The sequence below is a fragment of the Macaca nemestrina genome, chromosome 3 (assembly GCF_043159975.1).
Source record: "Macaca nemestrina isolate mMacNem1 chromosome 3, mMacNem.hap1, whole genome shotgun sequence".
Classification (NCBI taxonomy): Eukaryota; Metazoa; Chordata; class Mammalia; order Primates; family Cercopithecidae; genus Macaca; species Macaca nemestrina.
The window spans coordinates 87186724-87208915 of NC_092127.1; the positions used below are offsets into that span (position 1 = coordinate 87186724).

At 35.6% G+C, this 22192-nt stretch overlaps 1 protein-coding gene across 4 annotated transcripts in view; it reads right to left on the bottom strand.

Annotated features, from left to right (window-relative positions):
* The window catches only part of LOC105486347 (B cell scaffold protein with ankyrin repeats 1), a 316935-nt gene that overhangs the window by 251713 nt on the left and 43030 nt on the right, over positions 1 to 22192 (bottom strand). For all 4 annotated transcript variants that reach the window (XM_071093247.1, XM_071093245.1, XM_011749205.2 and 1 more), the window contains one exon: positions 1758 to 1909. In XM_071093247.1, coding sequence (XP_070949348.1) covers positions 1758 to 1909 — 152 coding nt within the window. The remainder of the gene's footprint in view (positions 1 to 1757; positions 1910 to 22192) is intronic.

Sequence of the window (22192 nt, forward strand, 5' to 3'; positions counted from 1 at the left end):
TACTAAAATCTAGGTTCTGAAAACAACAAAATCTTGTCTGGGATAACTATTTTTGGTCCAATGATTAGCTTACTTTGATGAGAATGTGGGGCTGGCAATAAAATAACTTTGTATAGCCTTTTAAATGTTTAGGATTCTTTAAAAAGTGGGGAATCTAAAAGAAATTTTATATTGAAATAATTTAAATCCAAGAGTCTGAAAGAATTATATCAATGTCAATAAAAAAAACAGTCCATGATTCTCCTACTGAAAAAACCCTTATCTAACTTGCTATCTACATAATACATCTTTGCTTAGATAGCAGTGAGGTTTGATTTTGCGACTGATTTCTTTGAAAATTTAGTAAGAGAAGGGTCTTATAGTGCTCGAATTTTACTGTTGCAAATATTTTTAAAAGCAGCTACTTAGACTCGTTGTATAACTCCTGTTGAGCTACTTTTAGTTTCAGAGGGTTTTCTTTTTTCTGCTTTGATTTCATCTACTTGAGAGTAGTGGCCATTTTTTAATTACACTTCTTTTCTGTCTTTTCCATTTTTTCTGACTCAGTAGGAGCCACGAGTTCTGACTGTTTAGCCTGATCTCCTTCCTTTAAGTTCTGAGTCCTTGTAATTTTTCTTTGCCTGATCATCTGTGTCAGTTTCTCACACCTGTATAGTTCAGTCTCCTGGGGTCTCTAAGGTAGTGTCAAAGCATTTTTTTGTTCCTCTGGAACTGAGAACAAATAGCTTAAAACAGCAATTCTTCTGCTCAGGCATGGGGTAAGGGTCTAGAGAGTGAGGGTGAGGAAACTAAACTTTACCCCTCTACACAGGATATTCCACTTCCATCAGGACCACTGATACCAGTAGGATCAGGAGACCCACCCAAAGGTCAGTGAGCCCCTGTCACTGGCTTCTATCAGAAAGACTCCTTCAGGCAACTCCCATAAGGCTCTCCTGTATATCTGCCTCTTTATACTCAAGGATGCCACAAACTGAGGCCCAGCATCTTTTTCTTGTCCTAAGATTATGTAGTCAGAGATTTGGAAAGGTTTATTTTAGTGGTTCATTCCAAGCAAGATTTAGGAGGAAGACATGCTGGGAACATACATTCCCACAGTCACCTGCCCAGAAATCATCCCCCCACATTATACTCTTACTTCCTGAAGGACCATCTCATCTAACTTTTATGGTATTTCCACTTAATGTCAGCCTTTAATACATGTTTCATCATTGAAAAATTGGTGTTTTAAAATTCTATCCAAGGGTATGTTTCCCTTTAGGAAAATAGATCCTTAACCTATTTAATGTGAATCTAAATTTATTTTAATTAGCTTGATAGCTATGGCAATTGTACATCTATTTGCAAAATGTGAAGTAACAGTTGATAAAATTAAGCTTCCATATAACCTTCACTATTTAATTTTTCAACAGTTATGTAACAAATGCCTATTAATTCAATTATCATCCAGTGTGTATCAAATGCCTACTAATTGCCTAAGTTCAGAGGATAGCCATGAACAAAGTAGACAAAAATGACAGCTATGTTGGAGTTTGTATTCTTGTGAAATACAATATCTATTAAAAAATAACAGGTTGGCTGGATGCGGTGGCTCATGACTTGTAATCCCAACGTTTTGGGAGGCTGAGGCAGGAGGATTGCTCAAGGCCAGGAGTTAAAGACCAGCCTGGGCAACATAATGAGATCCTGTCTCTACAAACAACAACAACAACAACAACACAATGGGGTCACTAAAATAACAAGTTATCTTTACTGACCTCACATGGAATTTCAGCAGGAAGCACCACTGCTAGTGGTATGGTGTTTCTTGAAGCTTCTGGCAGTTCAATTTCTTTTCTCTCACTTATTTCCCCAGAATGTTTTACTTGTAGGTCTGCTGGAATGTTGACCTCAAGGTAGTCTTCAGAATCTAGAGAAAATTTTATGAATGTAGATTATCATATAACTAAAGCCACAGTATTTCCTCCATTGTTATAAAGACTAATTGCTGAACAACCAATTTAATATATGGGAAAACCGAACTGAGTTTAAGATAGCTGAAATAATTGAACCAATATTAATAATTAAAATAATGCTTTACAATTTAACTAGTTTTATAATCATTATGACTAAACTAAATCAATTATGTAATACTCTGTTCATCTACTAGTTAAGTGTTTTCCAAAAAATAGAATCCAGTCACCATTTATATTTTCTCTTAATATTAAAACAGTAGATCTGTAAAACATAAAACCATTTGTTTTCCATGATGGTTATTAAGGACATTTAAGTCGGAACAATTTAAATCAGAATAGTTATTTGCCCCTTACATATTTCTAATTTTAAAAAACAGAAAGCACAATTATGGGACAATCACTAAATAAATTAAACTAGTATTTATTTCTAGGATATACTAGTTTAATAGTGAAATACTAGTACTCATCAAAATGTTAATGCATTCTATGGAAATAAGTGTCTATATCAAATAAATTGGGTTTCCTTATATCAGTATTACTAAGAACACTGAAATATGCTAATGTAAATTTCAAATCTCAAAGAAGGAATATAGTATCTGATTTAAAAAATTTTAACAGTAATTTAGCATTTAGTTTTAATCATTAAAACATTGTTCTCTATTCGGGAAAAATGTGTTAAGATAAATAGATAATGTTTTATTATTATTCAGTGTCTCAAAGCCCAAAATGTTTCACTAGGGCACAGAACCAATGAGGCTAAAATTAAGACTCTTGAAATGAGAAGGTCACATCTATAAACTCATGACCACCCAAAAGCAGCCCTCAAACCCCTCAAGAAGGGAACTGGAATAAAGAAAAGCAGCTCCTGACAGTTGGAAACTAACCTGGCACCACGAGAATGCCTTGGTTTTCTGGAAGGCATCCTGGCACTCAGAGGCAGAATCTGGTTTTCTACTGAGCACCAGCAACATCAAAATTAGACAAGGCCACTCTGTCACCATGATGAACCAAGAGAGGGACAAGACCACATTGTAATCATGTCAGAATCTAGACACTGCCCAAACCACAAAAATGACCAAGTCCTGGCTAGTACGAATGACTGTTTCTTTAGCAATTCTGGCCTCATCTCATTTCTCCTGCCCTCTACATGGTGTGATCCACTCCTCCTAGTTTGTCTGGGAATTTCCTGGTTTGGGCTCTGAAAATGCCTTGCCCTAGGATACCCCTCACTCTCAAGCAGACCAGAAAAGTTGGTCCCTCACTTCCAAGTAGAGTCATTAATATTCCATTAATATGTCAAATCATAAAATTACGCCTGCTTCTTGATAGCAGGCAAACTATATCCAAGCTCTACTTCCTTGAACCCTCCCTCAAATCACTTAACACAAGTCTAAATCTTCCAAGTCCTTTCTAATGCCCTTTTCCTGAGATACCCCATGGTTCTCCCTGATGTGCCTTCTCTTTATTGCAACAAGAAAAAACATCCAAACACTTCAAGTGCAGGTACCTTCCTGGTGGTCTTTGGCTAAGCAGCATTGACAGGGTAAAAAGATAGAGTCAAAGGCAGTAAGAGAAGTCACCAGCTTCACATAGGTAATTCTATCAGCAAAGCAGAGTAACAAAAGAGAGCCTCCCTTGAGAGGGAGGAGCTGTCCCCACGCTGTGTCTGAAAAGGAAAGTTTTCTTGTTTTCTTCTGTCTTATGAAAGCTGCAGAACTAAGGCACAAAAGCACCTAGGATTTCCAGCTTGCTCTCAGTACTAGTCTTGTTTGAAATGAAAAACAGTCCTTATTTCACTAACAATTTAAAACACTTTCATAAGCAATTTCTCTCTCTCTCCCTCTCTCTCTCTCTCTCTCTCTCTCTCTCTCTCTCTCTCTCTCCCCCTCCCTCCTGTCTTATAGCCACACACATAGACATACACAAATCAAAATAGTGAAAGGTTGTATAAAACTGGCTCAATACTTTTGTGAGTTTGTAGAAAAACTAAGAAATGGATTTTATTTAATACAACTTAAAAGGAGAAGTCATTCCACCATGGCAGTATCCAGGATTTTCTGCTAATTCTTCTGATATTAGGTAAAAAAAAAAAAAGTTATTTTATTTACCCTGGGTACATAACAACAAATGTACAAAAAGACTTATCTCTATGAATATTCACAGAAGTCATGTTTGTAATGGAGAAAATTGGAAACAATCTAAGAAATAATGAATAAAATAAAAACGTGATAAAAGTTGTCACTAATAATTCTATCAAGGAGTATTTAACAACAAGCAACAAGTTTATGCTATAACTGAAAAAAATTCAAGTTAAAAAATTGTCAATTTAGTAGGTTTCCATTCTAGTAAAATAAAAACTGTACATATACAGAGCTGTGTGGAGGGAATTAAAGACATAGACTTGAATGAATGAGAATAGACTGGCCATATATGTGTGTATATATATATAACCCAAAAATATTGAGTGGTTATTTCTGGCTTGTGGGTCATGTGTAATTTACTAAATAGGTATAAATATATAATATTAATACCATCTAATAATACGGCATATGTAATATACATTCTGATTTTTCTACACTGAAAATGTATTTATTTTACAGCTTTAAATTATGTATGTCCATTTAATTCAAGAAAGGAATGAAATGATGAAGATTGCAGACTGAGAACATGTATCTATTATCCTATTCTACAACATATAAATGCAATAATAGAAAAGATTGTTTTTAAGATAATGAATGTATTAAAGCACTAGAAATTCATAAATGGTGCAATTACATAAGAACAAATTTTGAGGAGTTTCTCAAAGATAAAAGTTAATCTGGAACTAAATGAACAGAGACATCACAACAGAGAAAACGGAGCCCAAAACACGTTTGGAAAAGACAACTTCAGATAGAAAATTCATTTTCCAAAACTAATTATTTTCCAAAACTAAATAAACCACAAACTTAAAATTCAAAGAGCAGAAGAAGGTCCTGGGACAAAGATAATGTTAATAAGTTAAAACCTAATTTGGAACAGAGATAACTGTTTTTTTGGAACAGAGATAACTGTCTTTCCTAGCTGCTACTTCTACTGAGCAAAAGGAAGTTTTGCTTTTGCCCTAAAAATAAAACTAGACTATTTTAAAACAAAATTAGCTAGTACTGGGACTAGATAAGGGAACAGAATGGAACCTGATGTACTTACCACCCTTCCCAAAGACAACAGAGAAAGAAAAACTGATAAGAAAAGGGGTAACTCCAGCATTTTTTCCCAAGGGTTAAATTTGTAAGCTTGGCTCTCTACTTTACAGGTGTTTTGACCAGGAGATTCATAGGAGCAACAACTATTAACTGACAGTGATCCTCAACTAAAAATTTAAACCGCCACCCGAGATTATCCTTCTGCTCTCCTTCTACGCTATCGCTCACCCAAATTCACTCACTCTTCCTCTGAGGCACCTTTTCTTAGCAACACCCTAGTCGAACTTCACACCTCTATATCTCTAGTGCATACAATTGTGCCTGGCACATAGTAGAGACTTAATAAATACTTGTTGCCTGCTTTAATAAGCAAATAAATCCATGCCTAGTTAGGTTTCCATAAATGACTTATGTTTCAAGGACAGTAACTTACTCTATCTACCACATGCCTTGCTCTGAAAAAGGCTTAAGGACATATTATGGCTGTTTCGATGTTCTATCCAGATCATTCAAACTTTCCCCACATCAGCAATAAAGTTATTTTGCTTTCTTATCATTTGTGTGTTCACTGGAGTAGCACTTTTAATTTTCTTCAAGAACTTTTCCTTTGCATTCACAACTTGGCTAACTGTTTGGAGAAACAATCCTAGCTTTCTGCCTATATTGGCTTTCAACATGCCTTTCTCACTAAGCTTAATCATTTCTAGCTTTTGATTTTAAGTGAGAGATGTGTGACTCCTCCTTTCACCTGAACACTTGGAGGCCATTGTAGGCTTATTAATTGGCCTAATTTCAATAGTGTTTTGTCTCAGGGAATAGGGAGGCCCAAACAGAGGGAAAGAGATGGGAGAACACCCAGTCAGTGGAGCAGTCAGAATACACAAAATATCTATTGCTTAAGCTCACTGTCTTGTATGGGTGCAGTCCACGGCACCCAAAACAATTCCAATGGTAACACCAAAGATCATTTGTCACAGATCACTACAACAGACATAATGATAATGAAAAAACTTTGAAATAGTGCAAGAATCACCAAAATGTGACACAGAAACGTGAGGCAAGTGCATACTGTTGGAAAAATGGTGCCAATAGACTTGCTCAACAAAAGGTTGCCACAAACCTTCAATTTGTAAAAAATGCAGTGTCTGTGTAGCACAAAAAAGCAAAGCACAGGCCGGGCGCGGTGGCTCATGCCTGTAATACCAGCACTTTGGGAGGCCAAGGCAGGCAGATTACTTGAGATCAGGAGTTCAAGACCAGCCTGGCCAACATGGTGAAACGCCATCTCTACCAAAAAATACAAAAAAAGAAAAAAAAAATTAGTTGAGTGCATGGCACACACCCGTTATCCTAGCTACTTGCGAGGCTGAGACAGGAGAATTGCTTGGGCTCAGGAAGCAGAGGTTGTGGTGAGCCTATATCATACCACTGCACTCCAGCCTGGGTGACAGAGCAAGACTCCCTCTCAAAAAAAACCCCAACCAAACAAACCAACCAAAAGACACCCAAACGCGAACGCAAAGCAGAACAAATCAAGGTATACTCATATTAAGTGCAATAATAAAAATATTTTATATTCTAATGAGTTTTTACAGTTTATCAAGACTTTCACCAACACTGTATTTCATTCTGAACACACACTTAAAAATATAATCCCTGTCCAGTGATGGATTACTGAATTTCTGTCAAACATTTAAAACTATTTGTAGACAGTTCTTAAACTCTGTGGCTCAGAAACTGTTCCTCCCCAATAAAATGTGAAGTCAAATAGAATCTTTCTCTCCTCTTCTAACACTTTTCTAAAATGTGCAGAGAATACAGTGTTTTGCATTAAACAGACATAGAAAACTAAAAAGCAGATAGAATTAACCTAGGAATAAAGTGACAGAGCCATAAGTAGTAAATTCAACAGAAAAATCCAAATTTCCCAAAGTAAATAAATGACAACGTTTTCTGGCCAGAAAATGAAACTTCGCTGTTGTTTAGATAACAATTTGAGTTAATTTTCTTTTCTATAAGTTTTAAATAGTTTAGAAGGTAATTAGATAGACATAATCATATATACACACACACACACAAATGTTATTGTGTATATATACACACACACAAATGTTATTGTGTATATATACACACACACAAATTTTTAATATATAGTATGTTAATACATACATTATCTATATCTCCATGTCCTAAGAATATGAGTGTTTGTATACATATGCTTATATATTTTTTTTTTTTGTGTGTGTGTGTGTGTGTGTATCTTCATGTCCTAACTAAAAACACCACCACCACTGTATGTTCATTGTTAAGCTAAAGACATGTATTAGGCATTCAGGTGGTTGGCCTCCTCAGAAGTGGGTCTTAAACTTAAAATGGTGAAGAGAAGAGAGAGAACATTCTAGCCATTGGACCTATATTCTCATAACTCCTTTCTCCAGTCTCCATGAGATTGAGGAAGTGACTAGCACTTAATAACTATTGGTAAAATAAATGCATTATTGTATTTCAACTGGACATACTTCAAGGAGATGAGGTTGAAAGAAGCGGATTAAGAGTACAAAAGTACCAAACCTCTCTTTGAGAAAGGCCTACCTGCAGTTGTCATGAGACTCAGGGAAGTAATAACAACTTTAATGTTTCCATTTCTGGTATTGCCTTCAGTATACTACAGGTTTTTACATGTAACTGTGGAACCTAGTGTGATAGGCTTAAGTAAAGTACAAGGGGCTAAGTGCAGGGAAGTAAGAGCAAGGCATGTATATCCAGCCCCAGTTGTCTTCGTGGCTCAGCAGATAAGGGGATAAGCCTATGAAGCAGCTAGAACTTGGGGAGTGATTGTATGGCTGAAAGGGAGAGGTGGGAGGATGCTAGAAGGGCCTGAACAAGATCCTGGAAAGAGAGACTAGGAAGAGAATGAAGGGACATCCATCTCTAATGCCTAAAAGTTAGAGACACTTGCCTTTGCAAAGAGTATGAAAAAGAGGCTGTACATTAAAATTACCTATGTTTAAGAAACAATAGAATTGTTTTGTTCTGTTTTGTTTTTACTATCACGATTGAATAGCTAAATTAAATAATAAAGCATGAAGCAATTAATAAAAGAATATTACTCTTCACTTTAAACTGCATGCCCTTGATGCTGGATTGTATTTCTCTTATATCTCAAGTGCATGACTGTATTATCTAAGAAAATGGATCTAGTGCCTAATCTTTCCTTTCCCAATGTAGCAAGGTAAACCTTAAGTTACTGTGTAGAAACTGGAGTGTTTTTAGTGATGACTTCTACCTAGCAAGTGAAATGGAAGCCATAATTAATTTATTGCCTAAAAGAAAAAAAATTAAAATATGGATTTGATCTAAAATGAATACCAGAGACCATGGCGGACAGGAGGCAGGACTAGACTGCAACTCCAAACAGAGCAGCAAGCGGGGGCTCACATTGTGAATTTTAGCTCCAGATTAACTGCAAGAACAAACCAGCAATCCCGAGAGGACCCACAGACCCTCTGAAGGAAGCAGACTGCTCCTACAGGACCCAGGAGACCCCCCAAAAAACTGTGAGTGCCCCAACTGCAGAAGTGGGAAAGGGAGACCCTCCTCTTCCTAACACACACCCCCACTGGAGAAGCTGAAGATCTGTTTGCGGGAGAAACGTCCAACTTTCCCTGACTGAGTCAATTTGGAGAGCAGAGCGAAACACAAAGGTAGAGGAGGCAGCAGAAAGGCCCTGGGAGCTCGCTGGGTCCCCAAGCAGCCATTCCTCACTGGTGCCAACGGAATCCATCAGGAAGATGGCCAGAGGATCAGGGGGTAAAACTCCATTGGGAGAAGGAATTCTCTAGCTGAACTTTGTAACAATTTGAACAGGGCAAGAAGTCTCCTGGCCAGAACTCAGTGGAGGGAGCAAATCCGGCAAAATCCTGGAACCAACCCAAATGCCCATCAATCAACAAGCGGATAAAGAAACTGCGTGAGATATATATGATAGAATACCACACAGCCATAAAAATGAATGAATTAACAGGATTTGCAGTGACCTGGATGAGATTGGAGACTTTTATTCTAAGTGAAGTAAATCAAGAATGGAAAACCAAACATCTTATGTTCTCAATGATACTGGGAACTAAGCTGTGAGGAGACAAAGCATAGGAATGATGCAATGGATTTGGGGGACTTGTGGTGGTGAGGGATAGAAGACTACAAATACGGTGCAGTGTATATTGCTTGGGTGATAGGTGCACCAAAATCTCACAGATCACCACTAAAGAACTTACACATGTAACCAAATACCACCTGTACCCCAATAACTTATGGAAAAATTAAAAATAACAATAGTAAAAAACAAAAACAAAAAAGACTATAAAAAATTAAAATAAAGACCCCAAACTTCTTGTAAATATGAATAACAACTAACAACTATTGAACATTGACTATGTGCCAGTACTATTCTTAGTGCCCTGCATATAATAACTCACTATACACACACACACACACACACACACACACACACACTCTGCCAACCCAAGAGTCAGGCAACAATATTATCCTCATTTTATGGATTTCTTTGAACAAATATTTACTAGCCAACTATGTACCAGGTGCTATTCAGGATGCAGAGGACATGGTGGTAAACCTTCCTTCATAGGACTTGCAATCTGATAGGGGGAGGCAAACAATATATGAGTAAAATCTGGAGCGCAGCAGATGCTGACAAGGAGTGTGAGGAAAAGGGATGGGGGTTGCCATTTTTAATAAGGAAAATAAGGTTCTGAGCAATAAATGAACTCTTTCAAGGCCACATGGCTAGTTATTGTTGAAGTCAGGAGAATACTTAGCTAGTCAGACTTCAGAGAACCTTGATCACTACTAGGTATGGTTTGGCTCTGTGTTCCTACACAACTCTCATCTCGAATTGTAATCCCCAGGTGTTGAAGGAGGAATCTGGTGGGAGGTGATCAGATCATGGGGGTGGTTCCCCCATGCTATTCTCATGAAAGTGAGTCAGTTCTCATAAGATCCGCTTGTTTAAAAGCGTAGCACTTTCCATGCCCTCTTTATCTCCTGCTGCCATGTAAGATATTCCTTGCTTCCCCTTCACCTTGCACCATGATTTTAAGTTTTCTGAAGCCTTTTGGCCATGCAGAACTGTGAGTCACTTAACCTCTTTTCTTAAAAATTACCTCATCTTGAGTGTTCTTTATAGCAGTGTGAAAACAGACTAATACACTACCCTATACTGTTTCCCAACCCACGGTTTTATCCATGCATACAGCAGCCATTTTATCACAGGAATTATCTGATGGAATCAAAAATGCAAAATTTTCACAGCTGTTAAAAACAACATATGGCCCAAATCTCTAGCAAAAATGTCTAAGGCATTAATTCTTACCATAGCATAAGATTATACCTATTTGATATGCATTGATGTTTTAGTTAGGATTGCTAATTTACATAGAAGTGGCAATAATGAGTAAGTCAGTATGTTTATCAGTTCTTGTTTCTCACTGAATTATCTCACAAGGATGATTTACTTTACAAAGAATTCCCAGAGGCAGTTATATGTTGTCAATTGGTTTTCACTGCTAGAGAAAATAATTATTTTTATTGTATCAAATGTGTAATCCTTACCAATAGGTAATAATGATTCTTCTTGGTCTAAAATGAGTTTGAAAAAGACAGGTAACTCTCTCAGTTGTTTTCCCTCAAGTAGCTTCAAATTCTTTACAATTATCTAAGAGGTACCTGAATTTTGACAGCAGGCTTTTTTTTTTTTTTGGCATGTTTTTCAGAATATTAATCAACATGTTAATCTGACATATTTAGGAATATTTTCATAAAAGTTCAGGGATGCTATACCTGAGGATTTTATTTTAACTTGTAAATTTAAAATATCTCACTGCTATATGTACATAAATAACTTGGTGATGTGGTATCTTTTTTAATTTTTTAATTTTTAACTTTTGTTGTTACATAGTAGGTATATATATTGACGGGGTATGTGAGCTGTTTTGGTACAAGCATGCAGTGCATAATAATCACATCAAGGAATGGAATAGTATTTAGTTTCATATTTTCATGTGACTAGGTAAAATGATTTTGAAACTGCTTGCTTCCATATAAAGCAATCTTCTAAAAAGTATTTTAATTTCCTTTCACTTTCTCAGAAATATTATATATAAGTATGTCTGATCCTCAGCTTAAAAAAATTGTAGAAACTGAGTTTACTCACCTTTGAGACAGATATAAGTTTTGTTTATCCCCTCATTTATTCAGTAGGATATGTTAAATTTAAAAAGGACCTTTTCCAGTTAGGTCTAGGAACATTTTCCTTCAGTATCACTGTATTGATAGATAAAGCCCTAAAAGAAGCTTGTTTGGGGTTGGTGTAAAAGTAAGGTAATGGGTACTGAGTTTTGACTATGTCTCAAATGCCCTATATAGAAATTTATATCCATAATCATATTTAATCCTCACACTCATCTCAAGGGATGCAACCATTATTTTCTGAGAAGAATTACGATTTTACTGAGAATTGAGTTTTTAAAAAGTTAAATAAATTGTCATAAGTCACAAAGCTTCACTTAAACCCAGGTCTGTCTGACTCCAAACCCTCTGCTCTTGGTCACAAAGTCATACTTTGCACTGAGGGTAAAAGACCTTTGGTAGATCCACCTACATCTTGTCCTTCCTCAGCCTCACACAAGAGAAGTTCTAGCAAGTGGGCCTTGTCAGCAGACTTGCTTGTGCTCTGAGATAGGAAGGGCCCTCATGACCCACGTGGTTTGCTTCATGTGTGACCATGCTCTCCCATTCCAGCCATTCCAAACTTCTCACAAGTTCCGGAATATAACCACAATCTTTCTTGTATTCTTCCATGTATGCTCTTCTGTTTTGCCTGTTGTGCCTAACCCCATTTTTCCCTCTAATTACTTTTCAACACTCATATCAATGTTGCTTCTAGTGGAAGATCCTTTTTCACATGGCAATAGCTCTTTGGATGCACTGCACCTCATCAGAACTATTGTCACATTGCATTACATTATTTACATATTATTTACTTTCCTGTCCCTTTCATTAGATAGTGATATCTGGAGGTCCATAATCAATCATCTTTGGATCCACCTAAACGTCACAGGATTAAAGGCCTGCCACATAGTAGAAGCTCAATAAAAGTCCACCGATTTGGCTAAAACCATTATTTAGTGGATAAGCAGCCAAGCCAATGGGAAATACATGTATTCCAAAAGAATGCAATTTCTCTTGTAGCCATATATTTATTTATTTATTAATATTATCATTGTTATTTTTTGAGACCGAGTCTTGCCCTGTCACCCAGGCCGGAGTGCAATGGCGCGATCTCAGCTCCCTTCAACCTCTGCCTCCCAGATTCTAGCGATTCTCCTGCTTTAGCCTCCTGAGTAACTGGGATTACAGGTGTGAGCCACCATGCCCAGCTAATCTTTTTTTGTATGTGTGTCTCTAGTAGAGACAGGGTTTCCCCTTGTCGGCCAGGCTGGTCTCGAACTCCTGACCTTGTGATCTACCTGCCTCGGCCTCCCAAAGTGCTGGGATTACAGGCATGAGCCACCATGGCCTGCCGTAGTCATATATTTAAAAGAAAATTATGCAAAGACAATATACTAGACACAGAAAATATGAATTTTCTGGTTTATGGAAAAAGCATCACGAATATCTAAGTGGTTTCCAGGGTTATGGGAAAGCATTCCTAACATTTGAATATAATAATAAAGGAATAAAAGATAAAATATGTAATACTAATGTTTCAATTAACAATGTGAAAATACAGCCCAGAGATCAAAAGGATAATATAAAGAAAGTGTCTGAATGCATTATGATCAGAGTAATTTGGTATGATTAATATGCTCTTGAAGAAGGCACTATGGGGCACCATTTTACATCATTGAATCAAGATTAATATAGTAGAATATTTAGCAAAAAAGTACAAAATAGGGAAGTAATATTGGTAACGAAAATAAAACTAAACCTTACTATAATAAGACCAAAGAGGAAAGCTGGTGTACTAAGAAGATGGTACATTAAAAAAGTGGACACTATTTTTTGTTTGAAATTTTGAAATGTAAAGCCTAAAATGAAAGGAAATACATTTTTGTATGAAAAAGAAAATATTTCCAATAAAAAATTCAGAAAATCATTTACTTTAAAAGTTTTAAATTTTCTAAGTATTACTATACTGTTCCAGACAGAAAAACTTTCTAAAGCTCATTTAGCATGGGAAGATAACGGAAATTGGATTCAAATAAAATAAATTGCAACTTTATATGTGTAAATCAAGAAATGATGTCTAAGATATTAAATATGTTAAATTGTGACACTCTTGTTAAACCTAGAATGCAGAGGTGCCAAATAAATGCTGAGAATCTCTCATGACTGAAAATAAAGGTGATGAAGAAAGGGAAAATTCACCACCTGTGACAGGATTAGCTCAGCTGTCCATGTGTCCAGGTTTTTATATTTCAAGATGACAATATTGTCACCTCAGATTTCATCCTAGACTCTGAAATATAAAAACTCGAACACATAGATTCGACTTGAGTACGTATATATCTAAGAAATTAGAAGTGATCTAGTTCTCTCCGAGTAGCCTAAAAATTATTTTTTCAAAGTCAAACCAAAATTTGTTCAAGAGTGTAGTTGTTTGAAATGGGGATGCTGGAAGTATTTGGTCCACATTCCAGCTCTGTTATTTTGTCCTCTGTTCGTGTATTTACTTAAAAAGGAGAATAGTACTAGTGACTGCACCTAATGTTTTTGTGACAATTAAACTTTAAAATGTGTAGGAAGTTCTTATAATGGTGCTTGGCTCATAGAAATTTATTAATGAATGTTATAAATTAATTTTTAAATGGAAGGAATAAAGGAATTGATCAATCATGAACAAATAAGGGAAGAGAAATCACATACTCTCTTGTCTAAGTGCTACTGCCATTTTGGCTTAGAACTTTGGAAAGGAGAAACCAGTGTTCTGACTCAACATGGGTTCTACCAGATTCTTCCCCATTTCTAGACCATGGGTCTTGCACAAAGAATGCAAGGTGTCAGAATTTCAATTTCACAATCTGTCAAATAGCAATGTTTGAGGAGATATTATCTGAGACCACGTTTAATGCTAGAACTGGTTTAATATTTATAAGAAAGATTTTTAAAAAATCTTTCATATGAAGTACCAGAAAATTCTTCATATACATTTATAACTTCTATTTTTCATAATAATTCATCTGTGAGTTGCTTATCTATAAAATTTTTGCTCCTCCCTACATCAACATATTGAACAACTCTGTGTAATTAAGATTATTACCATTTGAATCTATGCTTTCATTATTTTGAATTATTCATTCCAAACTGGAATCTTTCATTGGAGTTCAACTTTGATTTCAGTGAGATTTTCATTTCTCGTGGAACAGTTGTCAATACATCATTTCGGAGCCAAAGGCAAAATTTGAAATCCTGGCCTATCATTTCAGATTTTGTTTAATTTAAAAAAAGATTATTCACATATTCATTTAAGTTTAGTCTTATAATTTATACCTTGCTTTTTCCTCTAACATATTATGATTTTGTTTTAAAACGTTTGTATGTACATATTTGGCAAGTACTCTCTCAACTTTTAAACAGTTTATATTCTGCACAATCAGAATTATATATGGAATGAAATATGCCAAAATGTTAACAGTGATTGCCTCTGGGTATTGTCATTCTAAGTGACATTTTCTTCCTGCTTCTTTTATGTTCTCTGTACTATTCAGATTTTTTTTACAATGAATATGTATTATTCTTATAATTAGAAAAATAAAACGCTTTTAAATATACACATAATTTAATTTTAGGCTGGGCACGGTGGCTCATGACTGTAATCCCAGCACTTTGGGAGGTTGAGGCAGGTGGATCACGTAGGCCAGGAGTTTGAGGCCAGCCTGGCCAATATGGTAAAACCGTTTCTTTACTAAAAATACAAACATTAGCTGGGCATGGTGGTGCATGCTTGTAGCCCTAGCTACTTGGGAGGCTGAGATGTAAGAACTGCTTGAACCTGCAAGGTAGAAGTTGGAGTGAGCTGAGATCTCACCACTGCACTCTAGAGTGAGACCTTCTCCCAAAATACATATTTTTTCTTTAAATTTAAAAATTATTGTCCATAATTCAAAGTCAGGTGTCATATATTTATTGAGATTAAATATGCTATAAAATTAAATATTTGAAATTATATAGTAGCTATCTTGGAACGAATATGGGAAGAAAGCAATTGTGTATCTCCTTTGTCCTAGTTTCTAAAAAGTTATGAAAACCTAAGAAACAATTACACATTAGATATAAATCACACTTTCTCATATTCCAAAATAAGTTCAATGAGTTGTAATGAACTTGGCCAGTTGAACAAAAAAATAATTATTGCATATGGTGCTGGTCATTGTGAATAATGAAGCAATGATTCAGACAAATCCTCCCTGCTTAAGAATTGAAGGGATGATAAAGCATTTATTAGGGGATAGGGTAGCATAATGGGGCTGAAAAATACAGGTTCTCAATTTCCATAATGTTAGTCAAATTGAATTCCTACAAAAGTACTTGAATAGAAAGTAATGTTGAATAACAGTTAAGCTTCCTTTTATGGGAAGCTATTAAATGGATTGACGAGCATTACTCACCTCCCTAGAAATACATTTTGTAGCATTATGATACTATTAATAGTCAAAAAATTCAGATATGAGATGAGCTTTAGAGGCGCACTTGTGATGATTTCCATATATCTTAATATTTCTCTTACAATCAAAAGGAAATCATAATTGCCTCGTAAAGAGCACAACCATAAACATTTAATGAATATAGTTCCTGAAGAAAACCATGTAATTTCAACCCTTCTATTATGCAACTTATAAAATGGGATATTAAAATTTTCAACTCTCTCAATATATGAGAATATTAAGACACTAGTAAAAGTAATTTGAAATTAGTCGTGAAAACTTAAGGTTAAAAATACATATCCTCGATAAATGAGTGTAAGTGAATTCTCATTTGGTGATATCATAAAATGTCTGACTTTTAAAATCTTAATTTCTTAATTTAGTTTAAACTACCTATTGCGTTTCTCAGTCAAGAATAAAGTTAAAATGTACGAGTTTCTCACTCTATTCCCTGTGTGAAATACAAAAATATGGCAAAACAGTGTCAGATACATCATCTTGTATCAAGCTGTTAACTAATCTCATATGATCCTATACCTTAATTTCCAGCATAAATGTGTGTGAACAAGAAAATGTTACTGATGTTAAGAAAATAAAGTTTAAAGTGTCTGTCTTGAAAAATAATTATTGAGGTTACCAAGTGGCTGGTCACCAGCTAAGGGAGGGCATGTTCAAGTCAAACACAGCTCAAAGGTGTACTCTCCCTCCAATGGATGGCTCAATTATCACGTAAGTGTAGATATTTTGGGGCCTTGGATTAAAGGTAGACTTCAGGATACCAACTGTCTTGGCACAGATTTCAGAACAAGATAATTTATAATAAGAGACAGTAAAATTTTGTTTTTTTCATGGACTCTGTACATAGTTTCTTCCCTTTAACACTAGAGTTAATTTTCAGAAAAGCCTTGGAATCGTGCTGTTTATGCAGCAGACGATCATTTCCCATGTGGCATTGAAATGTGAAAAAAAATCAGCTTTTAGCAAAGATAAAGAGGAAATCATCTAAAGTAAGGTAAGACTTTTGGAAAGCAAAGAATAACATAAGCTAACTTCTAAGTTGTTAATAACACAATGATCCTGAGTAATATGAAATAGTGTACCTTAGTTTTTAGTTCAAAAAGGGAGGCAGTAGAACTCAGAAATAGGGTGCATACATTCATAACATGAATATGGTTAAAAGCTACCCAGAGGCCAGGCATGTTGGTTCCTGCCTGTAATCCCACCATTTTGGGAGGCCAAGGTGGGTGGATCTCTTGAAGCCAGGAGTTCGAAACCAGCCTGTCCAACATGGTGAAATCCCATCTCTACTAAAATTACAAAAAAAAAAAAATTAGCTGGGCGTGGTAGTGCACAGCTGTAATCCTAGCTACTCAGGAGGCTGAGGCACGAGAATCACTTGAAATCTGGAGGTGGACGCTGCAGTGAGCCCGGGTCCCACCACTGCACTCCAGTCTGGGTGACACAGCAAGACCCTATCTCAAAAAAGAAAAGAAAAAGAAGAGAGAGGAGAGGGAGAGGGGGAGAGAGGAGAAGGAGAGAGGATAGGTAAAGGAGAGAGGGAGAGGGAGAGGAGAAAAGCTCCCCAGTCGTATACAAAATGCCATTACCAACATGCTAAAAATATCCTGATCAAATGCCTTTATCTTATTTTATTAGCAATAAACAAATTGTAATTACATTCTGGTGTCTAGGACTAATAAATTTTTACTAATCATTTTGTTGTTTGAGTTTCATTCTTCAATATATATGAGAATGACCAAACATGACATTTAAAAAAAGAAGAATTAAAAATAGAATTTAAAAAGATGAATTTATTAATACATAAAAAATTTCTTCAAAGAGAAATTGAATATGTACCATACATTGAGGGAAAAATCCTTGAAACCTTAGTCCTTACAGTTTTAGAAATAATTTGAACGACTTTATTAAATCATGCAAGCCAGAGAAACTCTTTGGGACACAATAAAACCCTTGTGTAAAGTATCAGATACCTGAACTCAATTTATAATTCAGACTTTTTGAATAATATTCTTTTCAAACAATCCATCACTTTAATTGGAATTCTGAAGTTATAATGAACTATTAGTTTCTTAGAGAAAGAAAAAAAAGTGAGTATTCAATCCCTGAGTCTTAAAGTTGGCAGCTAATAATTTTTCAAACCTTAATAAATTCTAGAAGCACAAAAACAGTTGTACCAGTCTTAGTCCTAAATATACTAAATTATCATTACACATTTACTGATAGAATTGATTATTGTCTAAATTTGTGAACAATCAAAGTAAGTGTTTTAAATCCTGCTAATTAAAAAAGTTTTTACATAATATTTTATTATGAGAGGTCTTGTCTGCTACTTTAAGGTATTTTGACTTTATTCCATAGGTGACATAGAGCCCATAATATAGTGTGTGTTTTAGAAAAATAGGGAGGGAAAAGGCCACCAGCTGGGAGGTTCTAGTAGTAGACTGTGAAATGGAAAATGAAGATCTAGGCCAATGGATGAGAAATGGGAACGAAAATACAGTTCCCACAGAAATTAATTGAATGTAGAAGATGGGGAAAGCTCTGGGATAGTGCTGAGCTGATGGCTTTGGATTACTTTATTTTGAAATAATAATTCAGCCTTTCTTTTAACCTCTTGATTTTAATAGTGTTGAAGAGTACAGAGCAATTATTTTATAGAATCTTCCTTGATTCCACAAAAATTTCCCAGTTTGATTTGTCTGATATTTCCTCATGATTAGATTGAGGTTATATATTCTTGACAAGAATCCTACAGTAAACCTTTCATCAAGAGGTTTCAACAAAGAGAAAAACTAAACTGTACCATAAACATTTATAAATTTGCACTTAGAAACACAATTTGTGCTTTCTGGGTTTGTGGGGGTTTTTCATGTTGAGAATGCTGACATTTTTTTAAATGAAGTTTTTTTGTTTTTGTTTGTTTATTTGTTTGTTTTATTGGAGCCGGAGTCTCGCTCTGTTGCCCAGGCTGGAGTGCAGTGGCACCATCTGGGCTCACTGCAGCCTCTGCCTCCCAGATTCAAGTGATTCACCTACCTCAGCCTCCCAAGTAGCTGGGATTACAGGTGTGCACCACCACGCCCAGCTAATTTTTGTATTTTCAGTAGAGACTGGGTTTCACCATGTTGGTGAGGCTGGTCTCGACTCCTGGCTTCAAGCGATCTGCCTGCTTCAGCCTTCCAAAGTGCTTGGATTACAGGCGTCAGCCACCGCAACAGGCGTAAAAGAAAGTTAACAATATTCCATTTTTAAAGCAGCAAAAAGGAGAAGAAAAAAATGGTAAAAAATAGTTACAGAGAATATAGAATGTAACGAAAGTCATAAGTAAGCAATAATCAAAATTAATAAAATTAGATAAGGAAAATATTTTTCAAGCAGAAATGATCTGAGATGAATTTATTAATAAAGCAACTCTTCAGCTGACTTTGAAGGATGGTTGAGATTTCAACTGAAAATATGTGGAAGGATACTCCAGATGAAGAGAAAAATGAAAGAACAATGGAGTGAAGGCAAAAATGGAAAGGCTGTGTTTGTTCAATGGTGAATGATGCAATTACCCTACTATACAGTATATGCTGGTGACAGAAATGTCCTGGACACCCATGCTGGAGCCATATCTTCAAAGAGCTGAAAGACCATGCAAAAAGGAAGGACTTCATTTGAAAGGCTACAACATCTCATTGACCAGTTGTAGGAAGGTCCAGTGAGTCAGAGTTCTTAAGCAATACACAGCACAGACAGAAAGAAAGGAGAACAATGCTTCTGCATAGTTTGTTTCTGTTGTGTTGTTTGTTTTGTTTTGTCTTTCCAATAATTCTACTGTTACATTACTACTCTTCATTTTGTCCTTCTTTTAAAGAGTGTAATAAAGCTAAAAATTTGAAATCTTTGGTTTGGTAATAGAAAAACAAAATGGAAATGCTAAGGTTCTTCAAGAAAGAGTTAGAAGTTTTTTTTCCTGTTAATGGACAATAAGAAAATATGAGAAAATAAGCCATGGAGAGAGCTGTTGGTAAAGGGTAGCTCAGGGGTTGCAAGCAAACCAGGGCACCTGGTCCAGAAGTGATAGGGGCAGAGTCAAGAACAAAGAACAAGGGAGGACAGAGGTCTTGGAGAGGTGCCAGGATCCTGAAAACCAGAAGGATTCAAGTACATGTTCGTGATACTCAGAAATGGTCGTTGATTTTATAACAATTTCAGATCAGATTATTTATATCACCTATAAATGTGGAAAGACTAGAGAAGCAAATTAGGTAACAAACCAAAACTAACAAATAGAGGACAGAAAAAGGAAGAAGTGTCACACAAACGGTTATAAAACACACAGAAAAGAGGAAATACATCTGGATTTGTGTTATTCCCAATTTGGGAATTAAGAAGACAGGAAATTTGGTTTCCTTAATTCCTTTAAAGGAAATAAAATACATGGAGAAAACATAAATTATTGTATCTTTTAAAAAAACTTTTTTAATGTTAAAAACTTTTCTCTGGAGCCTTGATTAATTATAAAATAGCTTTCTCTTAAAATTTCCTCTGATTTTTCTTTGTCTTATATTAATATATTAGAACATTTAATTATTTACATGACTTTCTTGGCATTGTTATTATTCTCTTTTTCATAGCATGTTTCTGAATAATAAGTTCCCCTTATTCTTTGTATAATTTATTTATGGAATGAGGAAAAGTAGAAAAGGGACAGTAAAAACTGCATTCCACATTCTTTGTCCTATTTCACCAATTTTTTTTTGACTGATCTCAATTTAAATACGAGACTTTATGTCTTCAACATGAATGGCAACATAAACATAAAATAATTTAGCAGAGCACTTAAGCAAATTTATCACTGCATAGACTACAGCAAATAGAACCAATTTTTTCAAAGGACACAACCCACATATAAAAGTTATTTTATGTAGTTTGGAAATTGCTACCATTTTGTAGACTTAGAAATACAACTATATGCTTCTGGTTGCATTCTTGTACCTCAGACAAAAATACACTATATTTGAACACCCTTTTCCAGATAAGATGGTTATATTCTCCAATTGGCATATCTAAGTTACTCTAAGAAATCAGAGTCCAAAATCAATGTGGGCAGATGAGAAATAATAGTGTCTCCAAAATAGTACTGTGTTGTCTACAAGGTGTGAGTTTTTCTCTCATCAAGTATGAATAGAAATATAATTTGAAGACATAGCAGAATACCACTTTCATATCCACTCAAAAATACTCATTATAAAACAAAACAACTGAAGCAATAAAAAGATATATATCAAATATTTTTACATAACAGTGACATTATAGCTCAAGTGGCCAAAATAACATGAGTTCTTTGAATAAACAGAAATTATGGGTGTGAGGAGCCATCTAAAATTTTACTAACAATCTTCAGGGAGAAAAGTAGCATATGCTTACTTGTGCTTTATTGTGATTTTAAAAAATAATTTTCCTATTGTAACACTTTTTTCTTTTCACTCAAAAAAGTTTAATGTACTTGAGGAATACTAACAAGAGAGCAAAAGAGATCGTAAGAAACTTGAAAACTTCCAGTTTAAACATTATGGTGTATTGTGAATATTTCCCCTTTTTATTCTTGGAAATCATCCCAACACAGAGACAATGAGGAAATATTATGCAAATATCCTATTTAGAGGAAATAGGAAACAGTGAAATTCTAGACCCAAATTCAATGAACTGTTTCCTAAAACAGTGATAATAGAGCGTAAGGGTGTACAGTAGGAAACAGAGAAAAGACACTTTGAAGAAACAGTCCAGAAGCTGCAGATTTGAGCCAGCAAACATACTTCCTCTAAGGCTAAGGGCACATTATAGATATGAGGCATCAATTTGAGGGAGAAGCATCTATGGAAGCAGTTTGGTTCTAAAAAGTAGACAAAGTGAGGTTAAATGAAGAACTATACAGAAAAATCATATTACAGAAAGCAGTCTACATCTGTGGAAGCAGAGAAGTACAGTCTTTCATGGTAAAATAACAACAACAATAGCAAAACAGAACAAACAACAAAACCCACTCTGTCTATTTCCACTGGCTGGACTGAAAAAATTCTCTTTTCTCAGCGACACATAAGAAAACCTGAGGCCGGGCGTGGTGTCTCATGCCTGTAGTCCCAGCATTTTGGGAGGCTGAGGCAGGCGGATCACCTGAGGTCGGGAGTTCGAGCCCAGCCCGACCAACGTGGAGAAACCCCATCTCTACCAAAAATACAAAATTAGCTGGGTGTGGTAGCACACGCTTGTAATCCCAGCTACTCAGGAGGCTGAGGCAGGAGAATTGCTTGAACCTGGGAGG